This window comes from Myodes glareolus, chromosome 7 (assembly GCF_982192425.1).
Source record: "Myodes glareolus chromosome 7, mMyoGla1.1, whole genome shotgun sequence".
NCBI lineage: Eukaryota > Metazoa > Chordata > Mammalia > Rodentia > Cricetidae > Myodes > Myodes glareolus.
The window spans coordinates 77674895-77694759 of NC_142032.1; the positions used below are offsets into that span (position 1 = coordinate 77674895).

The 19865-nt window shown below is 50.3% G+C and overlaps 2 protein-coding genes across 2 annotated transcripts in view; one reads left to right on the plus strand and one right to left on the minus strand.

Annotated features, from left to right (window-relative positions):
• Il27 (interleukin 27) overlaps window positions 1–13832 on the plus strand; it is a 29253-nt gene extending 15421 nt beyond the window's left edge. The window contains exons 2-6 of the mRNA XM_087908697.1: window positions 8362–8453; window positions 10411–10571; window positions 10660–10758; window positions 11945–12103; window positions 13537–13832. Of these exons, the coding sequence (XP_087764823.1) occupies window positions 8362–8453; window positions 10411–10571; window positions 10660–10758; window positions 11945–12103; window positions 13537–13782 (757 nt within the window). The 3' untranslated portion in view covers window positions 13783–13832. The remainder of the gene's footprint in view (window positions 1–8361; window positions 8454–10410; window positions 10572–10659; window positions 10759–11944; window positions 12104–13536) is intronic.
• Window positions 13833–13965: 133 nt separating this feature from the next.
• Window positions 13966–18145, minus strand: Apobr (apolipoprotein B receptor). The gene is made up of 4 exons (XM_048460122.3): window positions 18014–18145; window positions 15232–17715; window positions 14884–15146; window positions 13966–14799 (listed from the first exon to the last, which is right to left on the minus strand). Exons 1-4 carry the CDS (start codon window positions 18068–18070, stop codon window positions 14730–14732), a joined length of 2874 nt encoding a protein of 957 aa, XP_048316079.3. The 5' UTR covers window positions 18071–18145; the 3' UTR covers window positions 13966–14729.
• Between the last annotated feature and the right edge of the window lie 1720 nt (window positions 18146–19865).

Here is a 19865-nt window from a genome sequence, read left to right on the forward strand (position 1 = left end):
GCTTGGGAAGGTCTTTCTGAGCCTCTTTTAGATAAAATGAGCGTAAAGAATAATGCCAGCAGCATAGGAATAGTGGGGGGTGTTAAATGAGGAAACAGCTGAAGAGTGTGGCATGTGTAAATATTATAGCCCAGGTGGGAAAGTTCCACACCACCAAGAGTGTAAGGCCAAATTAGACTCTGTTATTGGCTAGCAACAAGAGCAGGTTCTTGCCCTAGAGAACTCTCGACACTAAAGCTCAGAAGTACAGAGAATTTTAACAGCAAAACTCGAAATTGCACCACTGTCAGGTGTAGGTCGGGGAAACCTGGCAACATTCAAGTTAGCTATAAATTCAGCAGCTATTTTGGTTCTCATCTGGGCCATGGTCAAGGTCATGAAAAGTCCCAAATGGGATGTGAATTCATTGCCAAAGTGGATATGACTGTTCAGGGGGTTTAGGGACTGAAAATTGCCTGAGCAGACACAAAAATGTAGCCAGGGTAAGACAATGATGCCTTAGTCGCTGTTCTATTGCTGTGAGAGACACCATGACCATGGCACCTCTTATAAAGGAAAGCATTTAATTGGGGGCTGGCTTACAGTTTTAGAGGGTTAGTCCATTGTCATCATGGTGGGGGCATGGCAGGAGCGGGGTGATGCTCATGGCTTTGAAGCAGTGGCTGAGAATTACATCCTGATCCAGAGAGAGAGAAAAAGAGAGAGAAAAGCTGGGATGGGTATGGGCTTTTGAAATGTTCAAGCCCATCTTCAGGAACACATTTCCTCTAACAAGGACACACCTCCCAACTCTTCTTAAATAGAACTACTCCCTAACAACTAAGCATTCAAATATATGAGCCTGTGGGAGCCATTCTTATTCAAACCACCACACAGAACAAGATGTCATTACCTTGGCCACTTCATAAGCATTTGACTACAGTGCAGTTATAATTCCACGGCACTGATCATAGGCTTCACTAAGAATGACTAGGGCTGTGATGGTCATTCAGTGGTAGACTGCCCAGCCCAAGGCTCTGGATTCAATCTCTATCAAATTAAAAGTGAAACAATACGTAAAATTTAAAAATAAAAAATAGAGCAATGACTGCGCCGCACTTAACTGGTGTTCCATAGATCTACATCTCTATCTACCTGTCTGCCTATCTAGACATCCACCCTCTATCTCAGTGCTGGGGATCACACCCCAACACTTTAATTTTTACTTTAATTTTTATTCTTTCTCCTTTTTTGGTTAGAGTAAGGGTAGTTGAGACAGGATCTTGCCTTGCAGTGTAGGCTAGCCTCAGCCTTCCAGGTGCTGGGATATCACACACAACCGTGCTCAGCTCTAAGTACTTTTTTTTTTCATTTAAAAAGGAGTGGAGGACAGGTGGAAATGACCTGTCAACTGTATCCTGAAGGCCCTCCTTACTCGTTCACTCCCTGGCCACTTGACAGGTTTTGACTTATGTATCAAATAGACTGAGCATTCCTCACTCAAAAATCTGAAATCTAAATGTTCCTAGATCTGGAAGGCGCGCGCACGTGTGTGTGTGTGTGTGTGTGTGTGTGTGTGTGTGTCTGTGTGTCTGTGTGTCTGTGTGTATGTGGGTGTCTGTGTGTATGTGTGTGTCTGTGTGTCTGTGTGTATGTGGGTGTCTGTATGTGTGTGTGTGTGTGTATGTGGGTGTCTGTGTGTGTGTGTCTGTGTGTGTGTGTGTCTATGTGTGTGTGTCTGTGTGTATGTGGGTGTCTGTGTGTATGTATGTGTGTGTGTGTCTGTGTGTATGTGGGTGTCTGTGTGTGTGTGTCTGTGTGTGTGTGTGTCTGTGTGTGTGTGTGTCTATGTGTGTGTGTCTGTGTGTATGTGGGTGTCTGTGTGTATGTATGTATGTGTGTGTCTGTGTGTATGTGGGTGTCTGTGTGTGTGTGTCTGTGTGTGTGTGTGTGTGTCTATGTGTGTGTGTCTGTGTGTGTATGTGTGAAGGAGAGCGAGGGGACGCACCCTACACCACAGCTGGAATCAGCTCTCTTCTTCCATCACGTGTCCTGAGAGTCAAGTTCAAGTTATCAGGCTTGACATCAGGAGCCCTAAACAGCTGAGCCTTTTTTTGTTGTTTTGTTTTGTTTTGTTTTTCAAGGCAGGGTTTCTCTGTAGCTTTGAATCCTGTCCTGGAACTAGCTCTTGTAGACTAGGCTGGCCTCGAACTCACAGAGATCCACCTACCTCTGCCTCCCGAGTGCTGGGATTAAAGGTGTGCACCACCACCGCCCGGTTGAGTCTTTTTTTGGTTTTGGTTTTTCAAGGAAGGGTTTCTCTGTATAGTCCTGGCTGTCCTGAATTCTCTCTGAATCAGACTGGCCTCAGACTTAAAAGACCCACTTGCCTCTTCCTCCTGGATGCTGGGATTAAAGGTGTGTGCTACCATCACCCAGCTTTTCAAAAATCTTTTTTATTGTTTTTATGTTATGGATGGGTGTTTTGCCTACACATATGTCTGTGTGCACGTGCATGCCTGGTGCCTGGGGGAGGCCAGAAGAAGGCAAAGGATCGTCTGGAATTGGAGTTACAAACAGTTGAGTTGTGAACAGCTGTGTGGATCCTGAGACTTGAACTTGGCCCTAGAAGAGCAGCAAATTCTCTTAACCAATGTTCTGTCTCTCCAGCCTCCAGAGAACTATCTTGACAGACTCAATATAATCCTTCTGCGTGCCAAAATGACGCCACAGTGGGATGTTCCACACTTGAACTTGTGGCTCTAGACAAAGCATTGGATCATTGGAAATATATAACATATATAACAGCCTTGTGAGATCAAATGTAAAGGATACGGCATACCTCTGGATGTGTATACCTTTGTTTTGCTTTGATTTTTTGAGACAGGGTTTCTCTGTATAACAGTTTTGGTTGTCCAGGAACTAGCTCTTGTAGACCAGGCTGGCCTCAAACTCACAGAGATCCACCTGCCTCTGCCTCCTGAGTGCTGGGATTAAAGATATGCACCACCACCACCTGGTTCTGGCTGTGTGCGTATAAGTCACATATAAAAGAAACAAATGTGTTTGGGCTTGGGTCCCTTTCTCAGGATGTCTCTTTATGTAGCTTTCTCTGTTCCTCTGAGCCCTTTGTTCTCTGGGAAGGAGATAGCTGCTTGCTGAACCCCATTCTCCAAGGGAAGAAACAAAGACTTCTGGTCTTTGTGACTTTTCAAGGGTTTCCCAGCAAGTTACAAGCTGAACGCCTTGTCGGGCTCTCATCTCAGATTAGCAAGAACTGGTATTTCTTGTTGTTTCCTGTGGGTCAGGCCTTGTAATACCCACTAATAGCTAAACCCCCGTTTTACCAATGCAGGGCCTCATGCTTACTCTTTCATGCACGATGGCTTGGTGAACGCTCCAGGTGTAGCAGTTGGCACACTCTGTCTCGCATACAGATGGTATAGACAGGGGATCTGACAGTCAGACAACTTGTCTCGCATACAGATGGTATAGACAGGGAATCTGACAGTCAGACAACTTGTCTCGCATACAGATGGTATAGACAGGGAATCTGACAGTCAGACAACTTGTCTCGCATACAGATGGTATAGACAGGGAATCTGACAGTCAGACAACTTGTCTCGCATACAGATGGTATAGACAGGGAATCTGACAGTCAGACAACTTGTCTCGCATACAGACGGTATAGACAGGGAATCTGACAGTCAGACAACTTGCTACCCAGCAACTGTGCTGACTTAGCTTTTCATTCTTTTTTATTTTTTTTTTAAAGGAATAAGACATAGTTTATTCTGGAGCATTTCTGAGTGACCATGACCCTGGAACACAGGCTCAGGTTACCCCCAAATTCCATGTTCCAACATGGAAGCAGTTTCACAAGGATTTTTCAGTGTTACAAAACAAAGAAAGTCATAAATCAAGGCAAGTTTAAAATATATTGGTGGGCACACCAGACAGGCAGATATGTTGAGATGGGGGAAACCTTTTAAAGGTCCAAGATGCTATCTGATGACATTCTTAGCTCTCCACAGTACTGGACTCCAGTCTTCCATCCATCTCTGAGACAGACTCCTTCCAAGAGGTTTGTTTAATTTTATTCATCTATTTATTATTTATGAGCCGCAGCCGCTTCTCATCCCTGCCCCCTACATCTCTACTCCACTTCCACCACCACCCCCTCCTCTTCCAACTCCGTCCAGGAAAGGGCAGGTCTCCCATGAGTATCAATAAAACATAGCCTACCAGGTTGCAGTAAAACTAAGCAATGCACACACACACTCATGTATTAAGGCTGGGCAAGGTGACCCAGTATAAGGAGTAGACTCCCAAAAGCCAGTGAAAGAGACAGACAGCCCTGTTCCTGCTATTAGGAATCCCACAAGAGGACCAAGCTACACAACTGTAACATATATTCAGAGTGCCTAGGTCAGTCTCATGTAGACTCCCTGGTTGTCGGTTCAGTCCCTGAGAGCCCTTAGGAACCCAGGTTAGTCGATTGTGTGAGCCTTCCCATTGAGCCCTTGACATCTCTGGTTCCTACATGCCTTTTTCTCTTCCCCCTCTGGATTCCCAGACCCTGCCTAATGTTTGGCTGTGGGTCTCTGCTTCTGCCTCCATCAGTTGCTGGACGGTGCCTCTCTGATGGCAGTTGGGCCAGGTACCAATCTGGTCACAAGAGATGGCCAGTTCAGGTTACTTGTTGCTAGGTCCCCGATTGCTAGGAGTCTAAGCAGGGGTCCTCCTTTGAGACACTCACTATATATCCTTGGCTGTCCTGGAACTCACTATGTGCTTACCACCACCCTGTGCCTAAACATGTTGTCATGGAACCAACAGCCTTGGAGGACAAGAGGTAAAACCTTCATTCTTTTCCCCTGTAAAAGGACATTGCAAAGTTAGGTCTAGAAAAGCAGGTGTGTTTAGGTGCAGGGTGGTAGTCAGGAGGGAGCTGGACAATGAAGTCCCTTGCTCATTCTGTGAGTGGACACTGTAGGATTTCTCCAGGTAGACTCTCCGTGGTAGAGTGTGTCCTTAACATACTCAAGGCCCTGAGGAAAAAAAGGAATCTTAGCTAGGCATAGTGGCACATGCCTAGAACCCCAGAACTTGGTAGTCTCAAACAGAAGGGTGGAAAGTTTCAGGCCTGCCTGGGCTATATGACAAAATCCTATATATTTTTTTAAAAAGTGTGGTGTGAGTGGTGGGGGCTGGCATAGTGGCACATGCCTTTAATCTCAGCACTCAAAAAGTAGAGGTCAGACCCTGTGAGTTCTTGGTCTACAGAGAAGCTCCAGGCCAGCCAGGGCTACACAGTGAGACCCTGTCTGGAAAGGGGAAGGGAGCTGGAAAGATGGCTCAGCAGTTACGGAAGCTTACTGATCCTTCCGACGACATCAGTTCAGTTCCCAGGAACTATGTTAGACAATACAACCAATTGCCTGTAACTCCATTTCCAGGGGATTGAACACCTCAGTTTCTGTTAGTACCCACATGCTATAAATAAACCCCAACACAGACACACACACAAATGTGTATAATTAAAAAAAAAAAAAAAAGAGTGTTTCAAAACAAAGGCCCCGGGTGGAATGTGGCCTGATACAGCCACATCCACCTTCCTGTTGGAGGGAGCAGAAGCCTTCCCAACATCAGGGTTCTCCGCCTGGGCTCAGAAGCCTCCGCGTGAGGCTCAACTCCAGACCTTCCTGCCTTCCCCACAGGCCACCGTGGTGGCACCATGTTAGAGCTTGGCACTGACATCACGTAACCTGGGGATTCCCCAGTTCGGCACAAGCTGGAAACACGAGTTGGGTTCCGGACTGTGTTCTGTTCCCGCTCTCCACGTGCCTCCAGTGAGACTTTCCTTCCCATGGCTCCACTGAAATCAATGCTGCCCCAAGCTCAGGGTTCCCCCAAGCTCTGGAGAGCCCGCAGGGTGTGGGAAAGAACTAGAAACTCGGCAGACGGTCCTTTCGCTCTTGCTCTGGGTTTTAATTTCTGTGTGTGAGATCACTGGCTGACTCTGAAACTAGCTGTCAAGTCTCAATGAGGAAACTGAGGTCCGAGATTGCCAGGTCGCACCCAGAAGCCACGCCCCAGGCTTCCCTAGTTTCCTTTTCTCACCTCTTACCACATCCCTTCCATTTCCTGCTGACTCCAGGCCACAGCTTTGGGACACTGAAGCAGGAAGAGTTCAAGCTTGAGGCCAGTCTGTCTTTTTCTGCTTTTCAAAAGTTTTTAGTATTTTTTTTTTTTTGAGACAGGGTCTCTCTATGTGGCTTTGGATGTCCTTGCAGGCTAGGCCGACTTCACAGAGCTCTGCTTCTCTCTGTTCCCAAGCACTGGGATTAAATGTGTGACTTGAGGCCCTGTCTTACAAAACATAGATAGATAGATAGATAGATAGATAGATAGATAGGCAGACAGACAGACAGACAGGCAGGCAAGGTTCAAAAAAATAAAGTATGGAGGGCTAGCGAGATGCCTAAGCGGGTATAGCATTTGCCCTACAAGCCTGAGGATCTAGAATGGACCCCTAAAACCTGAACAAAGGTGGGAAAAGATAACTGATTCCACAGAGTTTTCCTCTGACTTCCACATGTGCACTTTGACACACATGCCTTACACACACATGCGCGCAAAACAAATAATAAAAAATTAATAATGATAATTATTAATAATAACAATGATCAAGCAGGGAAAGGATAGGAAATGCAGAGACAAGTGGGTGGTTAGGGTTGGGTTTTGAGGAGAATTGTGTAACTCCCACCCGAGGGAGAATTTTAATTTGTTGGGTGGATCATCTGAGAACGTGAGGCGGAGGTATCGGGGCTCTTTCACAGAGTAAACTCTTCAGATAGCTGAGGAAAGGAAGGAGGAGAAGCAAGTGCAAAGGCCGTGAGGACTTATGCTCTAACGGCAACAAGGAGGCCAGTGTGGCAGAAACATGTGTGGGAGTGGAGTGAGCAGGGTAAAACAACTGTAAAGAATCCATTTGAGATAAAATTTGTCAGGAGGGGGGATGAACCACAACGCCAGGGAAACCAAAAGGGAATAGGTCCAGGACTCGGGTGGAGCCACTTGAGCAACACTGGGGACAGTATGCCAGTGGCTAGAACTGGCATAAAGCGAGGGTCGGGGAACTGATGAAGGTCAGAGGGACTGGGAGGGAAGCCAGAGGTCCAGAAGGCGATAATCAATAATGTGGTTTATTCATGAGGGAACGGACAATGGGAGGAGCAGTGGATAGAATTAAGGGGGGACCAAGGACTGTGTGCTCCATGGTGGGGAGTGGGGTGGCTGTGCAGAAGACCAAACCAATCTCTGTCCTTATCATCCCACAGCCCCCAACCCCTACACACATCAGAAGTGGGTGGAGGAACTGCTGCCCCTGGCAGCAGACACCTGACTGGACCAGGATGCCCTGGTCCAGTTTCCATTTTCTTCCCTGACGCTCTCCAACAGCTTCCAGGACTTGGTATCTCCCTGGCACCGTGTCCCGGGCAGACTTGGGTGGGCAGTTCTGAGGCAGAGCTAAGGAGTAGGGTACCCAAAGGGGAAGCCCCCTTAGTTTCTGTCTCACAGGAGGAACCCTGTAGGGAAACCCCACAAGTCCCAAAAGGAAAGTGGGAGTTTGGGGAAGACGAAGAAACCCCCATGCTGTCTCAGAAGATGGGAAATCAAGGGTGTGGCTGAGAGCAGAGTTGCACTAGCAAGGACGCTGCGGTCAGGCTCCATCTCTGACCATGATCCTCATGGTGCTGAAACCCTGGGCTTACTGCGGGGCGTGACTGAGGCTTGAACCTCATACAACCCCAAGCTGGCCTCAGGCTGAACCTCAGTTCTGGTCATTGGTTGAGGTCTTATCCTAGCCTAAATTTTCACCTCACTGAGTCAGCCTCAGTCAGAAGCTACACAGCTCTGTCACCCATGAAGACCGAAGCCTAACACTGATCAGCCACAAGCAGAGGGTTCACTGAGAGCTCTGGCCCCAAATACAGAGAGAGCACACATACTGGCCCCAGTCCAGGCACTGAGTTCGGCCCTAGACCAAGTTCTGACCCTTGATGTGGACTGAGCCCTAATCCTATGCGACTCTGTCCATAGACAGAGCCATTGTCCGAATAAAGCTGATTATGATACCATGGTCTCGAGATTGGTCTCCTTCAGCCCTGACACTTGGTTACAGATACCTGAATGCCAGCTCTCGGTGCATCAAACTAGTCCCTGCCAGCCCCACACAGACTCATTCCTCACTATGGAGCTATGACTTCCCGCACACTCTTCAGCCATCTGGTAAACCAAATGAGGGTATGGATGAGTCAACCCCACCAAGTCCCCTCTTATGGGTAATTCCCTTACCTGGCCATCTGTCATTCACAGGACAATGGAGTGGCAATGGCCCTTGGATGTAGTGGCAGCAGAGAAGTATGAGGAGGGTGGGTCTTTCGAGTTCCACCAGTGGACGGAACTATGTAAGTGGACTAGAGATGGGGAGTTGAGGGAGGGGCTGGACCTGGGAGCCCAGCAGTAGGTCCGGAGCTCAGATGGGCTGAAACCCGAGCTTCCCGCCACCCCCATGCTTCCCCCTCTGGGAAGGGAAATTACATTTCCCCATTTTAGAAGGGAAGACTTGGTGAGCACAAAGCTGAAAGTACAAGCAGGACAGAAAGTGAAACTGGGCGCAACCCCCAGTATAAGACCCCCCTACCCAGGAGATGGCTGCACTCAGAGGCTGGGCCCTGACATGGGCCAGGTGACAGGAGGCCTTGGCTGGCGTGAGTTGCTGGGACTGGGCAGAGGGATGGGAGGTTTGACAGAGAGCCTGGGAGAGCTGGACAGGTAGGGCAGGGGCAGATGACTGAGGGGCAACATCTTGGCCCAGCTCATGGGCATGGCTGGCTGACTACAGCAGCAAGACTGGTGTAAGAGGGCAGGGGCTGGAACAGTGGGATTATAGTCTTGCCCTGACTGGGCAAGTGTTAGGACAGTTTGGCTGGGGTGTGTAAGAAAGACTGGATAGGTAATGTGGCCAGGAGTAGGACCCTATAGACAAATGAAGACATGGCTGAGAATTGAGGACCGTCAGAAGAACAGAATGGGGAGGGGGCTGGAACAAGCATTGCCTGGGACCAAGGGGGCAGCCCCTCTGAAGCTTAGAGGTTGCCCAGTCTGCAGCTGGTAACCCAGGAGCCAGGAACAGAGCTATAGGAGAAGGACAAGTGCAGGACTGGGTAGGATCAGGAGAACTGGAGGGTGAGAGCTGGCTTCACTACAAAAGAGGTCTTGGCGTGTCCAGAACTTAAAGAGGGTCTGAGTTAGCACAGCTTAGTCTGGGGTGTAATATTTACTTGGGCCCATGGGTACATGTTCTATCCCCATCCTAGAGCTAGGAAGAATTCTGTTTTGCTTTAGTCTCCAGGATGCTAGAAAGTCAGAGTGGTTCCCAAGCCAAGAAGCCTGAATGCCAGAGATCTCAGGCACTGCCTACTTCTGAAAGCCCATTAACCTCTTCCAAGGGCACTTAGAGGCGGGTTAGAGATTATGAATAGACAGAGAAGGGACGTGGAGAAGAGCAGGAGTGGGGACGGATTTGGGAATGGTTTGGGTTTGGGTTTCGAGGGGGAACTGTGTAACTCCCGAATGAGAGAGACACCTTTGAAAACTGCCCTCTTCCGCTCCACTGTCCTGCCCGCTTCTTGGGAGCCTGGGACCCAGAGATAGTAAGTGACCTGCTCAGGAAGGACTAGGCTAGCCTCCTCCCTCCCATCAGTGCCTCTCCACCCCACGTCCCTTCCAGTGCCATGCTGCTGATTTACCCCAGAAGGGCTCCAGTGCACTGTGGCCTTACCACCTTCCATCTGAGTCCCTGGAAAAGAGCCACTGGCTTCGCCAGGTCTCTTCCATAGCCCTAGGTTAGTTCAAAGCACCAGAGCTGCCTAGAAGAGTCCAAGGAATCCTTAGCATAGCAGAGTCCCCACTTCTGGGACAGGAGACTACTTCATCTGAGTTCCCTGGGGAATGCATACTGGCCTGTGTTTGGATGGATCTGGAATCCAGCCCTGCCTCCCTGTTCCTCTCACTGTCTGGTTTCGGCTAGTTGCTTTTCCTAGTCTCAAGATCCTTCTCCACTGCAAAATGGAGACAATACTAAGGACCAGGCTAAAGGCATGCAGTTATGCAGGCAACTGACCAAGGAAATCAGTGAGGTGGTGAATGTGTCCAGGTCCCACCTTTGTCTCCTTACAACAATGGCACTTGTGCAGAGATGACACAGGGCAGCCTCTATGGTCCAAATGGTGGTTCTAAGGGCACAGCTTGAAGCTGCCAGTGAAAGCGACTCAGTGTTGTATAGACTTGTTCTCTTCTCTGGGGTTCCCAGGCCTTCATCTTGCCCTCTTTTTTATCTTGAGCCCTCTCTCCTCTCTCCAGGGCTCAGCCTGCTGCTGCTACCCTTGCTTCTGGTGCAAGCTGGTGCCTGGGGGTTCCCAACAGGCCCCCTGAGCCTGCAGGAGCTGCGCAGGGAATTCACAGCCAGCCTGCACCTTGCCAGGAAGCTGCTCTCTGAGGTTCAGAGCTATGTCCACAGCTTTGTGAGTCTCCTTAATGCAGTCAGGTCTGGAGGTGGGTGGGGACACCCCCGAGTCCCATTGGGCCCCACTAACAGAACTTACCCTTCAGGCTGAATCTCGGTTGCCAGGAGTGAACCTGGACCTCCTGCCCCTGGGACATCATCTCCCCAATGTTTCCCTGACCTTCCAGGCATGGCGTCACCTCTCTGTGAGTGAAGGGCAGGGAGTGGGGAAACTGGCAATTGAGCCTGGGACACAGACAAGGGTTTAAGTGAACATGGATCTACAGGTTTGCGTGGTTAATATGCTCTGTGTATAGAGGAGAAGCCGAAAGGATAGTGGGTAGTGGTACACATCTGTAGTCCCAGTACTTAGGAAGCAGAGACTTCAATTTGAGATGGGGGGAGGGAGGGAGAGAGAGACAGACAGACAGACAGACAGAAGCAGACAGAGAGACAGAGAGAGAGGAACAAAGAGAGAGATGAAGCATGCTGGAATTTGAACATGGGAAAGGAAGATGATGAGACTGACTCTGGGTAGGGGAGAAGGTGGGGCTGGAGTGCAGTGAGATTGGGGGTGGAGGAAAGAAGTGGGCTAGTGACTGGGATGGGAGTGGGGTCAGGTCAGAGGCGAGAATATTGCTGTGGAAATCACAGTGAAAATTAGGCTAGGGACAGGCAAAGGGAGTGGAATGGGCAAACAAAGAATCTGAGTCTGCAGAGGGAGCTGGGTTAGGAGTGGGAATGAGGCAGAAAGAGGTAGAGATGTTGGAAACAGGATGTGATTGACAGGTTGGACAGGGTGGCAACAGAAGGAGTGGAATGAGACTCTGGATGGAGGGAGATGGGCTGAGTTGAGGCCAGAGAAGAGTATGGGCTAAGGAGGGGATGGGATAGAGCTCGCAGCAATGGTGGGGGAACACAAGCATAAATTCAAGGAGGCAGCGAGATGACTCAGTAGATAAAGGTGCTTGCTGTCAAGCCTAATGACCGGAGTTCAATCCCTGGGACCTACATGGCAGAAGAAGACAACCAATCCCAGCAAGTTGTCCTGTGACCTCCACAGGCATGTGTACACATGCACATACACACATGCTATAAACAAACACAGTGTAGTAAGTTCTTTCAGTTTTTTGAGATAAGTTCTCACTATTTGCTCTGACTATCCTGGTACTCACTATGTAAACCAGGCTGGCCTCAAACTCACAGAGATCTACCGGCCTCTGCCTCCTGAGTGAGATTAAACATGTGCGTCACCACGGCCGACATAATACATTTTTAAAGAGTAAATTGAGAATGAAATGAAAGCTGGCATGAAAAGGAGACCCACAAAAAGATGAGGCTGGGTTTGGGGTTCTGCAGGTGTCTCTTGACCGTCCCCCTTCCCTTCAATAGGATCCAGAGAGGCTCTGCTTCCTCTCCACCACACTCAGGCCCTTCCCTGCCCTGCTGGGAGCATTGAGGAGCCAGGCGACCTGGACCAGCTCCGAGAGGGTGCAGCTGTGGGCCATGAGGCTGGATCTCCGGGACCTGCACAGGCACTTCCGCTTCCAGGTAGTGTGGCCACTATACCCTTGACTCCAGGGATCTACAAGTCAAAAGAACTCACTGGCTCCCTTTTGAAAGACCCCTGTGAATCAGGTTGAGGAAGCCTAGTGAGACCTTCAGGGCCTGGCTCCGGCCCAAAGTCTCTGCCTGCTCTTGGGGACTGGATTCCAAGGAAAGAACCCAGGGTCACCAGGACAGCCTCTGCCATCATCAGGCCCAGTATCTGTTCTCCTCTCCCTCCGATTCTGACATCACTCAGATTCTCCTAGACATGAGAGGGCAATAGAAATTTTACCTTAGTAAAAGGAGAATAGAAAATGCAAGCAAGAGCGGGAAGTAGCTATGTCACACCTGCTGACCCTGAAAAATTCCTTAATAGCAGAGAGGGATTTCCTGAGCTTGACCCCCAGGGTGACCCAGGGGATCGATCCCATCCTGTTTGTAGTGCCTTGCTCTACTATGGCCATTTTTTTAATTAAAAAAATAAAAGGTAAGGGGGCTGGAGAGATGGCTCAGTGGTTAACAGCACTGACCGCTCTTCCAGAGGACCTGGGTCCAATTCTCAGCACTTACATGGCAGCTCAGGGGATCTGATGCCCTTTCTCACCTCCTTAGGACCTGGCACATAGATAACGCACAGACCTACATGTAGGGAAAACATCCATACACATTAAATAAATGTAAAAGTTGTTTTGTTTTTGTTTTTAATCTATTAAGCCAAGTGTGGTGATGCATTCTTGTAGTCCCAAACACTTGGCAAGTTGAGGCAGAAGGACTGTGAGCTCAAGGCCATTCTGGAGTTAAGTAGGAAGATTCTGTAGAAACAAACACATGTAAGAAATATAGAGCTGGAGAGACAGCACAGCAGTTAAGAGCACTTGCTGTTCTTGCAGAGGATAAATGCTCACAAACATCCATAACCCCAGTTTCAGGACATCCAGCACCCTCTTCTGGCCTCCAAGAACACCAGTCTTGCAGGCAGCGCACATACATGCATGCAGGCAAAATGCTCATACACACAAGATAAAAATAAGTAAATCATTAAAAATTTAAAAGAATTTTTAGACTGGAGAGATAGCTCAGCAGTTAAGAGCACTGTTTACTCTTGGAAAGGACCCTAGTTTGAGTCCCAGCATCCACATGGTGACTTACAACCATCTTGAACTTTATCTTCTCAAGCACTGCACACATGTATTGTATATACATACACTCAGGTACACACATACACAGATAGATAGATAGATAGATAGATAGATAGATAGATAGATAGATAGACAGACAGATAGATAATCTTAAAGGAAACAGTCTGGGGTAGAGGCTGTCCAGAGCAATCATGGCCGTGGTCATGAATGTCATGAGGAAGTGATGGGCAACAGAAGGAATGAAGACTCTCAGGTTCTTCATGCGGCACTGTGTAATCTGTGGGTCTTTCCTCACAGGTGCTGGCTGCAGGCTTTAACTGCTCTGAGGAGGAGGAGGAAGACAAAGAGGAAGAGGAAGAAGGGAAGGAGCTGCTCCTAGGGGCTCTGGATGGCCCCAACCAGGTGTCATTCCAAGTGTCCTGGCCCCAGCTGCTCTATACCTACCAGCTCCTACACTCCCTGGAGCTTGTCCTCTCTCGGGCTGTTCGGGACCTGCTGCTGTTGACCATGCCCCAGCACCCAGGCCCGGCTTGGGATTCCTAACACCTAGCTTCCAGTCCTATGGAGTGACTTTCGGCTCCCTTCCCACACCCATTAAGACGCTAAGGCTGGAGTCTGGCCAACAGTATAGGACAGCTCTAGCCCATTTGCCTCAGACCACACAGGGCTTCACTAGTCCCCAGCCCTGACCCAATAACTTAAATGTCCAACAGTCCTCACCAGATATTTATTTCTTGGATATTTATTTATTTTTAGGAAATGATGGTTTATTTATTGTCTCATTCTTGAGGTAGGCCACCGTGCCGGGTGCCTAATAAAGCCTTCTGGCCCACTTTGAGCCTCCACGTCTTCACAGGAGTGTCTGCCACTCAAAGAGCAGGACAGCTTGGGGACAGTCCGAAGCTTCTACCTACCCAGAACCTTTCTCTACTTCTATATTCTTGAAGTTCCTACAATGTACCCCAACTCTGGCCTGGAGGTTACCATAGCAACCTGCAGAGTTGTGATGCTGAGCTATCACTTTGGAAACTCAAAGCAGCTGGTCCGCTGCTCATGACCACTGAGCGCCAGGCCCTTGAAGTTTTTTCCCTCGGGCTGGCTTCTGCCCCAGAGGTGTGTTACCTTACACAGCTCTCCGTGGGACTCTAGCATGATGGGTAGTTAGGAGCGGGTGATCATACAGGGAAGACTTAGGGGAAGAGAGTCTCCCTTATCCTGTCTTCCTTGTAGTCTCCTGAGTAGCCAAGACAGAAGGGAAATGTGACCAGGGAGGGATCCGTGATAGATGCCAGTGGAACCCAGCTCCACCAGCTTATACTGTGGGATCAGACTCCTTAGATTCAAGGTCTTTGTAAACATCTGGTTTAGCTGAGGCCCACAGAAGGACAAAGATGTGTTTCAGTAGCTGAGGGAGTCAAGGGTAACCAGAGTCCAGCAGAGCGTCCTGACCCTCCCTTAGGAGGCCTATCTCACAAGGGCTCTAGGTCCTGTCACTGTGGCTTTGGCTGGCTCAGTCGGGCTTGCAGCTCCTGCATCATGCCAGGATGGGCGAGGCCAAACCTGTAGAAGAAGCAGACCCATGGGAACTGGATCCCAGGTGCCCACAGCCTCCTCACCATCCCAAGTGTAGTGCCCCGTGCTTACCCAGGTCCCAGCATTTTTCTCCTAGCTGGCACTGGAGTGTCTTCAGGCCTTGTGGCACTTAGTTCTGAAGTTTCCTCTGGCTGAAGAGGCGACGGCTCAGGGAACAGCTCCTCCTGGGGTTGGGGACTGGGAGGGTCATACTGCGGCTCGGGAGCGGAAATTCTGCGCAGCGAGGGCCTTGAGCGCCGCCGTGAGGAACTTCGGGAGAGAAGCACACGACTCCGTGGGACAGAGACGTCCAGACGGGTTCCAGGGAGCAGGGCCTACAGGGCAGGGGACACAGAAGACTGTGGAGAGCTGACTTCCAACTTCTGCTTGTCCCTCTCAGGGTCCTGCTGGAGCCCTCACCTCATTCCAGCTGCTGTGAGCATCCCCTGGGGCACTTGCTGTGGCCCCACCCGATTCAGAGACGCCAGGCACAGTTAATGTGGGGATTTGGTGTGTCTGATGCCTTTCTTGGTCTGAGGGTTCTGGATCATTCTCCTGGATCTCTGTCCTCTGTGCTTCTCTCTCGGCATCCTCCACATCATGCAGCTTTTGTGTCTCTCTCTCAGTGTTGTGGGCCCCCCACTCTCTTGATAGCCCTCCCCCAGCTTCTTCTTCCAAGGGCTTCTGATCTCCTAGGGGCCCCTCAGTTTCCAGGATGGTTATAGACCCCTCAGCTTTCTCCGCCTGGAAGCCCAAAGTCATGCCATCTATTCCCGTCATTCCTTCTGCCATTACATATGTCCCCAAATCTGCCTGCTCTCTCTCTCCAGTCCCACCAATTTCTTGGACATCATAACTAGGTGCCTTCTCCTCTACTGAGCCCTCTGAGGCAACTTCCTGCCCACTTTGTGTCTCTGCAGCCTCTGCCAGCTCCGTGCCTCCCCCAGTCTCCTCTCTGTCCTTGGAATGCTGGGCTCTCCCAAATTCCCTCTCTTGACTCATCCCAGTTTCCCATTCCAGCCCTTCCTCGGCTCCCACAGTCCTGATACCCATGCTAATCTCAGCTGCTGAAGAACTGGTCTGCATTTCTTCACTGTCCTGCAGGCTCAGGGCCACCTCCTCCAGGCTCCTCTTCCTACACATTCTGTTTGTCTCCCAAGGCACTGCAGCCTCCCCCTCACTAGTCTTGCTTTCCGTGGGCTTGAATTCTTCCACTGACTGGCCTGTCGCTGCCTCTGATCCTTGGCTTCCCTCTAGATCCTGGTCTACTGCTATGGAGATCAGTTCTGCCTCTGCTCCCCACCCTAGGACCCCTGGCTGTTGGGGCTCCTGGCCTCTTTCAACCTTGACCTTCACGGCCTGCCCTGTTGCAATCTCTTCCTCATCATCTTCTTCTTCAGCATCTGCGTTTACATCCTGGCTATTTCTATTGTCCACATCCCTTCCCCGGTTTTCCTGGGCTTCTAGCTCAGGATCTGCTAATCCCACAGGCCTGAGACAGTCCTCCAAGCTCAGCGCCCCCTCTGGGCTCAGGTCTGGAGCTCTCCTGGTCTCTTCCTGACCCTGCTGTCCTTCCTCAAGGTGTTCAGTCAAGGTCTGAGAACCTCTCAGCAGCTCAGGGTCCTGTCCTTCGGTGACCTTTACTCTCAATACCTCTAGTCTCATCTGAGTGGCCTCACTCTCCTCTGCTATAAACAACTCCTCAGGCCTGGCTTCTGGAGAGTCTTCCAAGTCAGGCTCACATTTAGCCTCCTTGTCCAGGGCTAGCACAGCCTCTGTGGTTCCATAGCCCCTTTCCTCCCTGGGGAACTCTTCCACCTGCATCTCCTCTTCCAGACTCACCCTCCTATCAGCAATAGCTAAGTCTTGCCTTTCTTTGTCCTCAAAGCTGTCCTGCGCCTCCTGGTTTCCCACGGACACCTTCCCTACTATCTGGCCTTCAGCCATCTCTTTAGTTCTCTCAATCTCCAGGGTCTGGGGCTGGTATCTAGCTTCAGCCCCTCTCTTCTCATCCATATCACCTTGCTGCTTTCCTTGGCAAGCATCCTCTACGACCCAGACTCTCCCAGTAACTTCTGGAATGCTGTCTTCTGGGTCTAGCCCATAGTCTGCTTCATGAATGCCTGAGGCTGTCCAGGCCTCTCTACCCAGCATGGCCTCAGATTCTGCCCCTGGGTGTTGTTCTCCCTGTGCCCCTGCACTTTGGCCATCCCGCACCAGGACCATCCTCTCTTCTTCCTCGTCAGCCTCTTTAGCCTCAAACCCCTTAGTTTCTGCACCCACCTCCTCGGCCACCCAATCTGTCTCTTTGCTATCCTCTGTTACGTTCTGCCCATCAGGACCAGCATTCCCCTCAGGCTCCCTATGCCAGGCTGGTTGTGACAACTCTGCACCCCTGCTTATTCCGGGCTCTGTTGCTCTGACCACCTCCTCCTCTTCTTCCTTCTGTTCACAGGTTCTCAGCGGCTCCCCACTGCTCACTTCCTGCTCACCGTGCTCCCAGATCTCCTGGGCTCTCTTACTGTTCCTATCTCTGTGAGTCCCAGGCCCTGCCTCGGGTTTCAGCGGAGCATTTGGCTCCTGGCCCATGGCACCCTCAGCTGCCTTCCTGGACCCAGTGTCCTGCTTTTCTGCTCGGGGCCTTGGGGAGCTGTCTGCTCTCCACCCCCACGCCTGTTCACCAGCTAAACTTCCTTCTTGGCATCTGATGATCTCTCTAGGTGCTCCTACCCTCTGACTCTGGTCACTTCTAAATCCCTCCAGCGCCTCCTGGGCTTCCTCCTGTATAACCTTCCCGGGCTTCCCTGCAGCCACTTCCCCCAGTTCCTCAGCTGCCTGCCTCTCCCTCTCTACTGTGGGAACTGTATCTCCTATGAGGTAGGACACAAAAGCGCTGATGGAATCCTGGAAGAGAAGAGAGCAGAGTGAAGACATTCAGGGGAAATCTAGCCCTTTCCCTGAGGCAATATGCAAGAAAAAAAAATCCAGGTAAGAAATCTGGGATTGGAAATCTGCATAAGGACCAAGACAGGGCCTAGCCTGGAGTACATGCAGGCGCTTATGGAGGCGGGAGATTGAAACCCAGGAAGTCTGGCTGACTCTAGGAAAGGACCCCACACCTGAGGAGAGGCTCTAAGGGAGGAGGAAAGGTGAGACTATAGGGAATGGCTGGAAGCCTCTGGTATCTCTCTGCCCCTCTCACCAGTGCTCCCCTCAAGGCCTGATGTAGCCCAGGGAGGTGAAGCCGGAGAAAATCCATCCTGTCCGTCTCTGTCTGTCCAGAAAGCTCACAATGACCATCCGTCCCCACCCACTAGTGCAAGCCAGTCCTCCCCAGCACCCAAGACACTTCCTCTTCCCCTGCCTGTCCCTGACGTCTCTCCACCCCAGGCCCCGGGCACCTCCCCTATGCTCATGGATGACTTCACGGCAGGCAGGGAAACGGCTGTACAGCGTCCAGGTGTCTCAGGCTCAGGGACACATCTGGAGCTACAGGACAGAGGATCAGGCCTGAAAGGAAAGGTGGGAACCGTAGACGGCAGATTTGGGTATGGGGGAGGGGGCATGTGGCAAGCGCAGCCTGAGTGACTCAGGTCTTCTATTCACACCTCAGCCAGTTCCGTCTCCTCCAAGCCACAGCCTTCAGTGAGAGGAAGCTCGGGTTTGTGGTTCCTGATTTGTCTGAGGAGAAGCAGTAGGACGGAGAATGAGGCCAGTGGAAGTTCTGGCTTCCCACTTCCATGCCACTGACACTTCTGAGGGGATGAAGGGCCTGGATTGGTGTTTCCAGTACCCATGTCCTCACCTGTGGCTATTGTACTGTGGTCATGTGTCATGCAGCTTTCTGTGAATTCATTAAGAACAGAGGCTGCGGTATTTCTAGGTCCCTGCATGGGGAGTAGGATCCTTGTCTCATTGGTTGAGTGAGCTAGGAAGAACACAACAGGAGGGCATATTTCAAACAGCCATCTTAATTACTGGTGGTTGAAAAGAACCGGTAGAAGTGGGCACAGGCTGCTAGAAGCCATTCCCACAGAGGAATGGGCTTGATGAAGAATGGTCAAGATGCTGCCCTATCACCGAGAGGAAGGTAAGGGGAGGACTCCTTATTTGGGACTATGTGAGGTGACATATTCCAACTGCTCTCCCAACCCCATTTTCCTAATTTCCAAAGAGGACAACTGACTGACATCACAGAACAGGAAAAATTCTTGCTCAGTGAACTCAGCACCTCTGCTCTATTTTTCTTTCTTTCTATCTTTCTATCTATCTTTCTTTCTTTCTTTCTTTCTTCTTTTTTTAATAGCTAACTGGGTCTCTAAAGTCACCTATCGGTCTAATGCAGGATTAACATTGGGGAAAAGGGACCTCGGTTTTCTCATCTGTAAAACCAGGGGTTGGACTACTTTCGTTATATTTGTTGGTTCTAGGATAATATGGAAAAGGGCATTTCTTAACGCCTTGAATGTTGCCATAGGCAATTCATGGAAACCTGTTTGGTGGCTGCTATCTTTTAACTTTCTGGGTAATCGTTCTACTCTGACCTACCTCCCAGTAGCTTACTTTTTAGGTCTTTACAACAGTCTGTAAGGACAACAGATAAGAAGGACTTGAGGCTGGTCGCCTTTGCTCCGAAGCAGAACTAGCCCTTGGGGAGTTGGGTGGGTCGTGGTGCAGGAGTAGGAAAGTAGCCATATTTGTTTCAGGCAAGTGAGGGCTGCAGAAAAGAAGCTGAAGCCTCCTCCTGCGCCATGACTAGTACTGGCAGATTTGGTCGGCGACTAGAGTGCCGCTTTTCACGGCTCTACTTGCGGCTCCCACCGTTCCAGTTCAAACCAGTGCTTCTCTTAAACTCTCCTTCTTCTTTGAGAAGGCCAAAGGCGAAAAACAGGACCCGGAAGTAGGGGGAATCTTCTAAGCACGTGATGGGAGAGGCGCTGGCTGTGACACGTGACCCTCCAACCTGCTACTCTACCTTGCAGAGAGCTCAGCTGCTCTTAAAGGTACAGGTCCGGGGGCAGGGGCTTTGCTTTAGAGGGGCTGGGGGCGGGGTC

What these genes read in the sequence shown, in the direction of transcription:
- Apobr (XM_048460122.3), bottom strand. Translation starts at nt 18,070, where the DNA reads ATGGATTTTCTCCGGCTTCACCTCCCTGGGCTACATCAGGCCTTGAGG. An exon ending in AGGCCTTGAGGGGAGCACTG is followed by an intron (nt 17,716 to 18,013) that starts GTGAGAGGGGCA and finishes CTTCTCTTCCAG; the next exon opens with GATTCCATCAGCGCTTTTGT. An exon ending in CTCACAGCAGCTGGAATGAG is followed by an intron (nt 15,147 to 15,231) that starts GTGAGGGCTCCA and finishes CCTGCCCTGTAG; the next exon opens with GCCCTGCTCCCTGGAACCCG.